This window comes from Zalophus californianus, chromosome 7 (genome assembly GCF_009762305.2).
Source record: "Zalophus californianus isolate mZalCal1 chromosome 7, mZalCal1.pri.v2, whole genome shotgun sequence".
Lineage (NCBI taxonomy): Eukaryota > Metazoa > Chordata > Mammalia > Carnivora > Otariidae > Zalophus > Zalophus californianus.
This window is the reverse complement of record NC_045601.1, coordinates 127,000,148-127,013,395: the sequence shown is the minus strand read 5'-3', so window position 1 is coordinate 127,013,395 and position 13,248 is coordinate 127,000,148. Positions and strand designations below refer to the sequence as shown.

At 38.8% G+C, this 13,248-nt stretch overlaps 1 protein-coding gene and 1 long non-coding RNA gene across 9 annotated transcripts in view; one reads left to right on the top strand and one right to left on the bottom strand.

Moving 5' to 3' along the window:
* The window catches only part of LOC118357200, a 59,533-nt gene that overhangs the window by 23,585 nt on the left and 22,700 nt on the right, over positions 1-13,248 (bottom strand). For both annotated transcript variants that reach the window (XR_004820215.1, XR_004820216.1), the window contains exon 2: positions 5,589-5,720. This is a non-coding gene — a long non-coding RNA (uncharacterized LOC118357200). The remainder of the gene's footprint in view (positions 1-5,588; positions 5,721-13,248) is intronic.
* CAGE1 (cancer antigen 1) overlaps positions 1-13,248 on the top strand; it is a 54,277-nt gene that overhangs the window by 28,789 nt on the left and 12,240 nt on the right. For 6 of the 7 annotated variants that reach the window (XM_027602700.1, XM_027602702.1, XM_027602697.1 and 3 more), the window contains 2 exons: positions 8,649-8,753; positions 9,562-9,632. In XM_027602700.1, the coding sequence (XP_027458501.1) occupies positions 8,649-8,753; positions 9,562-9,632 (176 nt within the window). Of the gene's footprint in view, positions 1-8,648; positions 8,754-9,550; positions 9,633-13,248 lie in introns of those variants that run through there. The other variant, XM_027602703.1, reaches the window with a different exon arrangement.

Sequence of the window (13,248 nt, the reverse complement as noted above, 5' to 3'; positions counted from 1 at the left end):
AATAAAAATAAAATATTTTTAAACCAGTAATATAGAAGATATCCTTTAACTGTTATTATATAATATATAAAAAACTGAAATACTAACCTAAAACATACCATATACTTCACTATACTTTACTATATATATATACATATATACATATATACACACACACACACACACACACACACACACATATACTTTACTATGATACTCTCTGTATTATGTAAAACATTAATTTATTATTTTGGTAATCTTTAAAGTTAGAGATGTTTATTTCTAGTCAAGGAAATACTCAGAAGGTAGCAGATTATTTTCATATTTATCTCCTATAATCATAAAATAAGGAAACAAATATGATACAAGACAAAATTATGACTCTAGGAAAAATGTTCTAAGTGAGCCAAAAGAAAACGATCATAACCCAGTGTCTTATGGTTCCTCTGAAATATTAAACACACCCACCAGTTCCTGGATTTGGACACAGTATTCCCTTGAGAAATCTTTCTAGTTAGGGGGCCTCTCTGCCACTGAACAGCCTCCTGAGGAAGATTGTGGGCCGACTAGAACTCTAGTCACACAGATGGGATGGCTCTCCAGTCAGGTACAATGCTTGCTCCTCAGTTTCCCCAAGGAGATGTCAACCTTACCATCTGTTTCCTTGCTCTCTCAAGCACCCTGGGCACTTATTGTATGGAGGGATGCAAAGTCCCCATTGCCGTGTCCCAGGACTAGGGTGTGGAGATCTTTGGGCGGCCATTACTGTGCCTACCACACCCTATTCCTCACCTTCCTGGCTTCAATTTTCCTAAATCCTATTCTGACGGTGGTGTAAGAAGCAATGCTTGCACTACAGACCCTTGTTGTGGGATCTAACATCAGCCTATTTGCTGACCAACTCAGAGCTTGTCTAAGGGCTCTTCGTCCCTGATGGATTATCTGTGCAGCCGTCTCATGGTTCTCGGAGTGATGCACAGTAGAAAACAACAGTTCACTTCTTGGTCAGATACACATGTCCCCCCACACAGAAGAAACGCTGTTTTTTTTTTATTCTTCTGTTCTATTCCTTGTTTCTGTGTTGGTCATAAATTCATTTCACTGCTTAATAAGGAGTCACAACCTGGGTCATGATTATTCTCAGAAAGCTGCTGTGTGGAACATGCTGGCTTGGCCTTCACAGAATTGCTTTTATGAAGCTGCGGTTGGTGTTATGCCCTCAGCAATCCTAGGAAACCTCTTTCTCCGTTTGTTACAGAGAGACTGTTGTTTCACTTGGTGCCACGGGGATGAGAACTTCCTTTGAGACCTCAGACCTACTAGGGAAAACTTGTCTTTAGAAACAGGTGTGTTTTTAACCCATGAATAATGAAAATCATGTAACTAGCCAGATTGCCGTTTTGCTTTAGCTACTGGGAAGTTCAGTACCAAACACATGGCACTATAGTCAAGTCTTCACTGTCTTCACAGATGCATATTGTCCTTCACTTGTTCTGTACATTGTGGTTGAATTGTACTTAATTTATATTTTACTCTATGTATTCAATCACCTTTGTGTAAAGAATTGGGAAGTCAATCAATCAATCAGTCAATCAGCCAGCCTTCAGATGTCCCAGTCTCCTAGGCCATTCATAACAATGATGGATACCTCTACTGTCCTGGTGAAATGTTATTTCTACCTTGACACACTTTCTCTCTAAGTTGACAGTAGCAGAGTGTGAGACAACCCCGTATGAGGAAAAAGCATTAATGGAAGCAAAAAAAAATTTTTTTTTTCTTAGGAAACCTGGAATTATGAACTAGATAGAGCCAAATAGCATGACTGTATTACCAGGACACTTGTACCCCTCATCATAGAAGGCCTCAGTGATCCTAGTAGAGAGGTGTGTGGTAGGTACAGTAATAGCCTCCCAAAGATATTCACATCCTAGTCCTGGGACATGACAACGGGGACTTTGCATCCCTTGATAAAATAAGAAATCTAGGCACTTAGGGCAAAAGGGACTTTGCAGATGTGATTAAATCAAGGACCTTGAGATATGGAGATAGAGTATTCTGAATTACCAGGATGGGCCCAATCTAATCTCATGCATCCAGCCATGTCAGAGAGAGACACAACATTGCTGGCTTTGAGGATTAGGGAAGGGGACCACAAGCCAAGGAAGGTGGGCAGCCTTCAGAAGCTGGAAAATCTCCCCTTAAAGCCTTCAGAAAGGAATACAGCCCTGCTGACGCTTAACTTTAGCCAAATGAGGAGACCCGTCAGACTTCTAACCTACAGAACTGTAAGATAATAAATTTATGTTGTTGTAAGCCCACTAAGTTTGTGGTTATTTCTTACAGCAGCAATAAAAAACTAACACAAAATGTGTTGACCTTATTTTTTTTAGCGATCTGGATTTCAGTGCCTCATAATATATTAGGGCAGTTAATACATTATTAACTTGGAACTATGTCCATAAATCTAGAACACGGGGGGCCATAGCGGGGACCCAACCTAGGAAATCTTCTGCTGGAGGACTTCATGACTGAACACTGACACCTGGACTGAGGGCCCCTCATCCAGCCCTGGCAGCCTGCCGACTTCTCCACCTCTCACTCCATTTCTCAGTGCTTCGTCCAAACAGCGTAGGAAGCAGCTCTCCAAGAGGACTTCCTCCTCTACTCTGGTCAAATGGACAGGGCCAGACATGGGTACTGTTCCTCTGCCTTACTCAGCCCTACCCTTGGAGCCTGCTTCTTCAAGATGATTGTCAAGGCCCATCACCCCGGCTGTGGGTCTGCCTCTGCACCATGCACTCCAGCACATGTGGGCAGACACCACAGGAAGGGAGGTGCTGGGGAGGTGGGAGAGCATGTCACTGCACCTTTGGTCAGCCCTCAAGCACCCTGGGGTGAGGAAGTCTTGTTGGACCTTATGTAAGGGCTTTGACGCTATCTTAAAAAGTACTTATTTTAAATATTTCACAACAAACCGTGTAAAAGCTAATATAATTAAGTAGCCATGTACCTGCCGCCCAGGTAAAGAAATGAAATGTGAATATAGTTGAAGCCCTCTGTGTCCCTCTCCAGTTGCATTTTCCTCCTCTCCACCCAGTGGTAGCCATGATCCTGAATTTAGTGTTTACCTTTACTATGCATGTCTGTATTTCCTGCTTACATATTTATCTTTAAACAATGCATATTGTTTTGCCTGTCTTCTTTATTGCATCTTATATATCCTTTTCTAAGTTTCCTGCCCTCAATCTTGTAACTGCAAGATGCTTTTTTGTGATAGGTAGCTGTGACTTACCCTTTTTCACTCCTGTGTAGTATCTTAACATGTGAATAAATCATAGCTCACACTAGAACATTTCAGATACATCCAGTCTTTGTCCAGACACCTTTACAAGGTTGAAATCATACTGTATGTAAACTGTTGAATTTTGTTTCAGTTAATATATCACACATTTTTACATGTTACTATGCTATCCTTAGAGATTGAATATAGATTGTATATAATTTTCAATGACTGCATAATATTCCATAGAGTGAAAATAAAATAATTTTTTAGCCATTCCCCTTGTTGGATATTTGGGTTCTTTTTACTTTTATCTGGAGAGGTTTTTCCTTTGTGAGTTACTTCCTTAGAATAAATTATCAAAGTGGGATTACTGCTTTTAAAGCTATAAATAAGCATGTGGATCTTTATGTACACTATCAAATAAATTTTCAAAAGACTTAAACTTTACCTTGCAGATATTGGTGTGTTTGTGGTACTATTTCACCAAAACCCTCCAGTAATAAATACTATCACTTGAAATTTTTCTAAATCATTGGCCTTTCAATTTATACTTGCAGGAAGATGGAACATTTTTCAGTATATTGCTTTTACCATCGTATCTGTGGGACAGTCTCACCTGTAGATTTTAATATATGCAGAGTTTAACAATTGTCATTTAACACAGGTTTTAACACAGGCATTATATTTTCAAGGAATAGGAATTGTGATAGAATAATATCCACTACGTGCAGATTCCAAACTGCTTTCCAAGCCAAAGTGTTTTAAATTTGTACAGTACATATTCCTGGGCCTGATACTCATCTAAAGATTGCTTTTTCTTCAATTTAGCTTGTCCCCAAATCTGATTTCTCTTCTACCTTCACTTAGTTATGGCGACTGACTGGGGAGGCTAGAGGGGTGGGAGCAGGGGAAGAGTTTCCCGATGAGAGCTGAGATCCTCAGTGGGGGCAACGGAGGATGCTAAAATCAAAGGACTAAAACTAAACAGGGCCAGAACCATGCCGGAATGTCATGTGAAAGGCCTAAAAGGGAAACCACAAGAATTACTGACCAAATAGGAGGTGGTGGGGCAGTGGCCCCAGGCATAGTATATGTGGATCCAGAAATCTAGGGCCGGGTGGAATAGAGCCCAGGGAAGGCTCTTCTCTGTGAACCATCTGATGAATGGGAGTTCAATGTCGTCTGTTTGACTCCTATCTCTTGCCCTATTTTTTTTAAACATTCATTCATTCATTCATTCATTTATTTGACAGAGGGCACGCACAAGCAGGGAGAGCAGCAGAGGGAGAGGGAGACAAGCAAACTCCCCGCTGAACGGAGAGCCCGATGCAACTCGGGGCTGGATCTCAGGACCCTGGGATCATGACCTAAGCCGAAGGCAGACACTTAACAGAGATAGCCGCCCAGGTGCCCCTACTTCCTGCCATTTTAAGCCAAGGTTATAGAAAGTCACTTTACTAATGTTCAGTTTCTCTCCCTTCATTCAAATCTGCTTTCTTTTGGTGGAGACTTGGAGTGGGTTCAGACTTCCTAGCATTTGGCTCTGAAGCATTACAGCATCTCCGAGACATCAAGGGAAAGACACGTATTAAAGGAAAGCTTTCATTAATATTAGTCAAGTAGCCACATTCAAGGTTATTTTGTAATATCTTCCTTTACCAAAGAGAAATGTTACCACCACCCCATCCTTTAAATTATTACTTAAATATTACTTTACATACTAAAAGGTACTTTTCTGGTATGATTTCATGAAAATGTTTTAGACTTTTTCAGTGATTTGACTCTAATACACTGTCTTCTAAAACTTTACTATTTTGGGATTTTTTTTTTACACTTTAAAATTTGAGCTCTCAATGAAAAGACAATCCACAAACTGGGAGAAAACATTTAAAAAATCAGTTTTGATAGAGAAATTGTATCTAGAGTATGTAAAGCACCCTCAAAACTTTGTAATAAGAAAATAACCCAATTTAAAAAGTGAGCAAAAGGGGCACCTGGATGGCTCAGCGGGTCAAGCGTCCAGCGGGTCAAGCGTCTTGATTTTGGCTCTGGTAATGATCTCAGGGTCGTGAGATGGAGCCGTGTGTTGGACTCCATGCTCAGCGCGGAGTCTGCTTGAGATTATCTCTCTTCTGCTGCCTCTGCCCCTCCCCCAGCCATGTGCACATAATCTATCTCTCAAAATAAATACAATCTTTTTTAAAAAGTGGGCAAAAATATTTTAACAGACGCTTCACTAAAATGATACATGGATAGCAAATAAGCACATGAAGAGATACTCAACATCATTAGGATGCAGGTTAAAACAATGAATACCACTACATACCTATTACAGCGTCTATTAAAAAGACTGACCATACCAAGGATTGATGAGGACGTGGAGCAACTGCAACTCTCATACACTGCTGATGGGAATGTAAAATGGTACAGCCACTTTGAAGAACATTTTGGCAGTTTCCTAAAAAGATAAATATATACCATCAGTCTACTATTAGGTATTTACCCAAGAGAAATGAAAGCATATGTTCAGGGATGCCTGGGTGGCTCAGTCGTTAAGCGTCTGCCTTTGGCTCAGGTCATGATCCCAGGGTCCTGGGATCGAGGCCTGCATTGGGCTCCCTGCTTGGCAGGAAGCCTGCTTCTCCCTCTCCCTCTGCCCCTTCCCTACCGTTCGTGCACTCTCTCTCTCTTTCTCTCAAATAAATAAAATATTTTAAAAAAAGAAAGCATATGTTCATACAAAGACTTATACACGAAGGTCCCTAGCAGCTTTATTTATAATAGCCAAAAACTGAAAGCAACTGCAATGCTGATCAACAGACGAACTGAATAAACAAATTGTGGCACATCCATATGATGGACTACTACTCAGCAATGAGAAAGGGATGAACTACTGCTACACGTGCAACGTAGATGAATCTCAAAATTGTATGGAACAAGAAGAGCCAGACAAGAGGAATACTGTTTGCTTCTATTCTCTAAAATTCTAGAAAATATAGACTAATCACTAGTGACAGAAAGCAGATTGGTATTTGCCTGGGACTGGCATAGAGTGTGGGAGTCAGGGAAGACAGGCAGGCAGGAAGGAGGAATTACCAAGAGGCAAGAGAAGGGGCAGTGATGGATATGTTTATTATCATGATTGTGGTGATGGTTTCATAGTTGAATATATATGTGAAAATTTACCAAACGTACTCTTGAAATACGTGCAATTTATTGTGTGTCAGTCATACTCAAAGCAGTTAAACTTTACACGCTTCAGCAGAAACTTAAAATTTTGATTCTTTTTCACTGTAATTAAAAAAACTGCCTTATAAGGGCTATTCCTTTATCTCTAAAACAAATATCCCTTAAGAAATATTTTCCTCTTCTTCCTTTAATTTAAGGTCAGCAAATTAAAACATTCAATCCAGGGCCCCTGGGTGGCTCGGTTGGTTAAGCCACTGCCTTTGGGCCAGGTCATGATCCTGGAGTCCCAGGATCAAGTCCTGCATCAGCGCCCTGCTCAGCAGGGAGTCTGCTTCTCCCCCTGGACCCTCCCCCGTCTCATGCTCTCTCTCTCTCTCTTTCCCTCATTCTCTTTCTCAAATAAATAAAATCTTTTAAAAAAATTCAATCCAAGGACTTAAAAGGGTTCTCACTTTGATCTTGAAAGCCGTTAAAGAAATCCAAAACCTGCCATGAAGTCTATAATGAAAAACAGAAGTGAGAAGCAATTCCATAGTGCCTCAGTAAGAGGTCATGAGATATAGGAAGCTCCCGGTGAGGAGTACAGGTGAGGAGAAGCAAAGGACTAGAATGGGAAAAGCCCTATGCTAATGGATGATAAATATGGATTTTAGTCTTTCCACTTCTAGACATATCCATTCAAAAATTTTTAGATTCTCTTCACCTTGATATCATAAGTCGTAGTAATAATATCTGTACTCCCTACCTTAAATAATGTGTGTAGTCAGAGGAGTAGAACCACTAACTTGGTACTGTCCCCATTAATTTAATAAGAGAGTAGGAATAAGGGGCACCTGGGTGGCTCAGTCCGTTGAGGGTCTGACTCTTACTTTCAGCTCAGATCATGATCTTAGGGTTGTGAGATCAAGCCTCCCATCAGGCTCTGCTCGTCCCTCTCCCTCTGCCCCACCCCATGCTCACATGCTCTCTCTCTGTGTCAAATAAATAAATAAATAAAATCTTTAAAAAAAAAAAAGTGAGGGGGTTACCTGGGTGGCTCAGTCAGTTAAGCGTCTGCCTTCGGCTCGAGTCATGATCCCAGAGTCCTGGGATGGAGCCCTGCATCAGGCTCCCTGCATCAGGCTCCCTGCTTGGTGGGAAGCCTGCTTCTCCCTTTTCCCCTGCTCCTTCTCTATCTCTAGCTCTCTGTCTCTTTAAAATAAATAAATAAAATCTTTAAATAAATAAATAAGAATAAGAAAGTTGCTATTTCTGCTGCAAATTTGTTTGCCATTGCTTCTCCTAGGGGATTTCACTACAGACACATAAGTATATCTAAAACATAAGATTGATGGCCATTCTTTAACATTGGTTTTTTTTTATCTTTTTAAGGATTTTATTTATTTATTTATGAGAGAGAGAGAGAGAGAGAGAGAGAATGAGTGGGGGTGGGGAGAGGCAGATGGAGAAGCAGGTTCCATGCTGAGCTGGGAACCCAATGTGGGGCTTGATCCCAGGACCCCGGGATCACGACCTGAGCCAAAGGCAGACACTTAACCAACTGAGCCACCCAGGCGCCCCTTTAACATTGGTATTTAATGGGGATATTTCTGTCATTTTTCTTCTATAATTGATTTGAAAATTAAGGTAACTGCTAAGGGAACTTGTGAATACCCTTTCTTGATAATTAATCCAATATGTCACTTTTAGAAATAAAATTTTTAATTATTTTTTTTTGCAAATAAACATTGGATCTTAGAACATAAGAACTGAACCTTTTTTTTATAACTTGCTGTCATTAATGCAAGTTGAGAATATTTATCAAACCTGAAAATGCACATCAAGCACATTAGTGCTTTACTTCAGAGACAATCAAATATGTTTATGCATTGGTTATAAATGGAAAGAGGGTAAAAAAAAAAGAAGGTAGTGAAGATTTGGGCTGATATTTGTATTCACTAACAAGTGTTAAATTATTTGCAAAACTGTTGCATAATATTAAATTGGAGAGAATTATAACTAATTATAAAATTATAATTTCTGCTTATCTGTTCTAAATGCAATCTAACTAGGATTAGCATCTATTGCTTCACTTATGGTACAACTTGGTTTAAGACACTCTTGGAATAAAGTTTAGGTCACTGTTCTCATTTGTTCGCAGTATATGGTTTTCATGACAGTTTCCAAGTTAGTATTTTTACTGATTTTTACTCCATAGATTGCAAAACTGAGAAATCTTCTAGAGTCAGAAGAAGACCACTGCAACAGACTCATTGAAGAAAATGACAAACATCAAAGACATTTAGGCAACTTAATAAATAAGGTACAGATTTCTTATAGAAATCATTTAAAAATGATGCCAGGATGCCTTGGTGACTCAGTCGGTTAAGTGTCTGCCTTCAGCTCAGGTCATGATCCCGGGATCCTGGGATTGAGTCCCGCATCAGGATTCTGCAGGGAGCCTGCTTCACCCTCTGCCTCTGCCTCTCTCTCTCTCTGTCTCTCATGAATGAATAAAATCTTTTAAAAATAATAAAATTTAAAAAATTAAAACTATGCCAAATACTAAAATAATAGAATTTTGGTGCTGCAAAGGATCTGAGGAATGATGGAACATATCTATATTGATTCCTTTTACTTCTTTAATGACATTATAAATGCTCTCATTCGCTTTTTTAGCTGACACCTAGCAAAGAACATTGTGTGTATCTTTACCTCTGCCATCAGCAATTTCAGGTCTTCGTATTATAACTTCATTTTGAGGGTAATTATAAATGTTGCCAACCTAACATTCTAGTTTACCTCCTCAAAGCTGCATTAACTTTAACTGCACAGCCTCTAACCCGTAGTGGATACATCCACCGCTTGTGTGGAAGACAACTGGATTATAGTTGACCCACTGAGGTTGTCCACTTTCTGATACTTCACTCCTTCATGATGAGTAGGCACTTTATAATTCTATTTCTATTCATATTCCTGATTTCAAACTGTAAGGAAGATGTTTTGCCTACTGTAAAATTACTGGTGGGAGTCACATAATAGAATGTCAGTGTGTAGAGATTTTTTTTAAAAGCAAAAAATAAACAAAAATTCTACAATTTATCAGAGAATAATTTTTAGCCTTTTTCAAGGTTACATCATATGAAGAAATCATAGAATGTGCTGACCAAAGACTCACGATATCCCACTCCCAGACTGCATAGTAAGTTGAAAAAGCTTAATTTTTAATTTTGTAAACATTTACTCATATTTTATTTTGCTCTCTGGCTTGCCAAGTTTCTGTTCTTAGACTCCTTGGAAGAGGAAAAATGTTCAGTTTTTATAAATTAAGACTTTTTTTTTCAATAAAAGAGTCTGTTTAATGTCTGACTACTTGAATAAGTGGATTTTCATCTTCCTTTCTCAGAGCTCCCTTTGATTTCAGGGAGGAGGGAGGTGACGGAATTAGTGAGAGATATCCAAAAATTTCAGAAGATATTCCATGGTATTCAAGTAAAATAACCTTGCAATGCTTAGACTTTATCCACAAAAAGTTTTTGAATGCACTCCAAATGAAACATGCATGTATGTTTATTAAGAGCCAACTAAATTCTCATTAGAATGAGATTCAGCTTGAAAACACTCCAAAATTTTTAAATTCTCCAAATTTTTTTCACTCATGTATTATCCTCATTTTCCATATGCTGTTTCCTCATCCTTCCCACAGTTTCATTTATACTGTGCTGACGAGCACTAGAGTTTTTAAGCAAAAGGTCTAATCTTACATAGAAAGACACCCCAAATATGAACTTTCTATAGGGTAACTCACCACAAGGTAATTGAAAGACAGTGTGGGTATTTGTACCTTGGGAAGTTTGTTTTTGTTTTTCACTATTGTTTCTAAGCAAAATGAATGTTAAAACGATTTTCTGGTTTTTCAGACTGACACTGACAAGTTTTAAATTTGGAGGAAGGAGATGTTATTATACACTCAAGAGAAGTGAAATAAGTCTCCTCCTTAACTTATTACCAAGAAAACTCAGCCAATGTTCAATCATCATGGGCTCATAAAATATAAAAATAACAAATAACCTAATATTTCTAAAACAATATCAAACCATTACTCAAGCCATATTGCTTTGCCCAAGTTATTTTTAAAATTCAAATTGTTTTATTAAACTTGTATTTCAGAAAACTGGCTTATCCAGTTTGTGTTCAAGAAGAGACTTGACATCTGAGTTCTATAAATTGTACTAAAATGGTTGTCAACTATGACTGCTTATTAGAATTCCCTTGAGGGCGCCTGGGTGGCTCAGTTGGTTAAGCGACTGCCTTCGGCTCAGGTCATGATCCTGGAGTCCCGGGATCGAGTCCCACATCGGGCTTCCTGCTCAGCAGGGAGTCTGCTTCTCCCTCTGACCCTCTTCCCTCTCGTGCTATCTCTCATTCTCTCTCTCTCAAATAAATAAATAAAATCTTTAAAAAAAATAGAATTCCCTTGAATGTTTTTTAAAAAACATCCAATGCCCAGACTCTACTCCTCAATCCAATAAGCTAAAATATCACATGGGTTCTGGGCATCAGTGTATTGTCCAGGAGATTAGAATGTCTGGACAGTTCAAGAACCACTGCTGCATACTGTGTGAATTGATTTAAGTGATCAGGATTGTTATCTTTTTAATCAAATATAGTCTATTATATTCAGGAAGACAGTTTTTTTAATTACAGTGAATTAGCTTTGATCTTATTAAAAGGTGTATGCTGCTTCAAAAATTATCGAATACATCATTATTAGAGCAATGTTTCTTTCAACTGGTGCTAGTGTATTCTGTTAAAATTTAGTGGTATTTGAAGGATCTTTCTCCAAATATTTTCACTGGATATTCTGTAGTTTTCAATTTACATGCCTTGCATCTTAGAAACAGCTGCTTACTTATAAAAGCCCTTAATGGTATTTGACTTTTCTAAAACACTAAATAAAAGAAGGAACCTGGTGAGGTCCATTTTGTACATGCAGTCAGAGTGATCTTTGTGAAATGTAAATCTGATCATGCCCCTTAGCACACTTTTAGTGATTTCTACCATCGCTCTTATTTTTTTTTCAAATTTTTATTTAAATTCTAGTTAGTTAACATACAGTGCAATAGCAGTTTCAGGAGTAGAATTTGGTGGTTCATCACTTAACATATAACACCCAGTGCTCATCACAAGTGCCCTCCTTAATGCCCACCCCCCATTTAGTCCATCCCCCCACCCAACTCCCCTTCAGCAATCCTCAGTTTGTTCTCTATTTTTAAGAGTCTCTTACAGTTTGTTTCCTTATGATTTCACTCAGATGTGGAATTGAAGAAACGAAACAGGTGAACATAGGGGAGGGGGGTAAAGGAGGGTGGGGGAAACAAACCATCACTTTTAGATAAAGGCAAAAATTCTTAACATGGCCTACAAGTTTTTTCAAGATACAGTTTCTGCCTGCCTTTCCAATCTCATCTCACCATCCCCCCCTGCCTTGCTTTCAGCCACACTGGAGATATTATAGCTTTTCAAATGCATCACTTTCCCTTTTGCCTCATGGCGTTAGTATAGGCTGTTCTACCTGGAATGCTCAGGCTACCTGCACCTCAGTTATCTCCTACTGTCCCTCAAATCCCCACTCAAATGCCCTTTCCTTAGAGATACATTCACTCTCTTCCCAGTCGGCCTAAAGCAGCTTTTCCACAATGCTGCAGAGATTCAAGTTATCACGCATCTTTCCCCCAAACACTGCTTTCTCTGTTAACACCTGTAGCCAGATCAGTTTCAGATATAGAAATCCCTGCTCCATACACTCCTGGTTCAGGAATACTTTTCTATGAAATTTTGGACTTGTTCTCTCTACCCTACTCCCCATGACATCTATGACAACATCATGGTGAGAGGTGGATCCTCTCACAAAAATACCCCAGTTCAACATATACAGATGGCCAACAGGTACATGAAAAGGTGCTCACATCGCTAATCATCATGGAGATGCAAGTCCAAATCACAATGAGAAATCACCCCACAGCTGTTAGAAGGGCTATTATTAACAAGACTAGAAGTAACAAGTGTTGGCTAAGATGTGGAGATGTGCACTGTTGGTGGGAATGTAAATTGGTGCAGCCACTGTGGAAAACAGTATGGAAGTTCCTCAAAAAATTAAAGATACAACTACCATATGATTCAGCAGTTCTACTTCTGGGTCTTTATTCGAAGAAAATGAAAACTATCTTGAAAAGATATATGCACCGCCATGTTCATTACAGCGTTATTTACAATAGTCAAATATGGAAACAACCTACATCAGTGGATAAATGGATAAAGAAAACATGGTATATGTATGCAATGGAATATGATTCCGTCATAAAAACAAAGGAATGCAGCCATTTGTGACACTACGGATGGACCTTGAGGGCATCATGTTAAATGAAATGAGTCAGAGAGAGAAAGACAAATACTATCTGATCTCCCTTATATGTGGGATCTAAAACACAAAACAAAAACAACTTCATAGATACAGAGAATAGATTAGTGGTTGGTGTGGGGTTGGGGAGGGTCAGTGAAATGGGTAAAGGTGGTCACAAGGTACAAACTTCCAGTTATAAAATAAGTCCTCAGGATGTAATGTACAGCATGGTGACTATAGTTAAGAATATTGCGTCGCATATTTGAAAGTTGCTAAGAGAGTAAATATTAAAATTTCTCATCACAAGAAAGAAATTTTTTGTAACTATATGGTAACAGATGGTAACTAGACTTACTGTGGTGATCATTTCACAATATATACAAATACTAAAACATGTTGTACATCTGAAACTAAT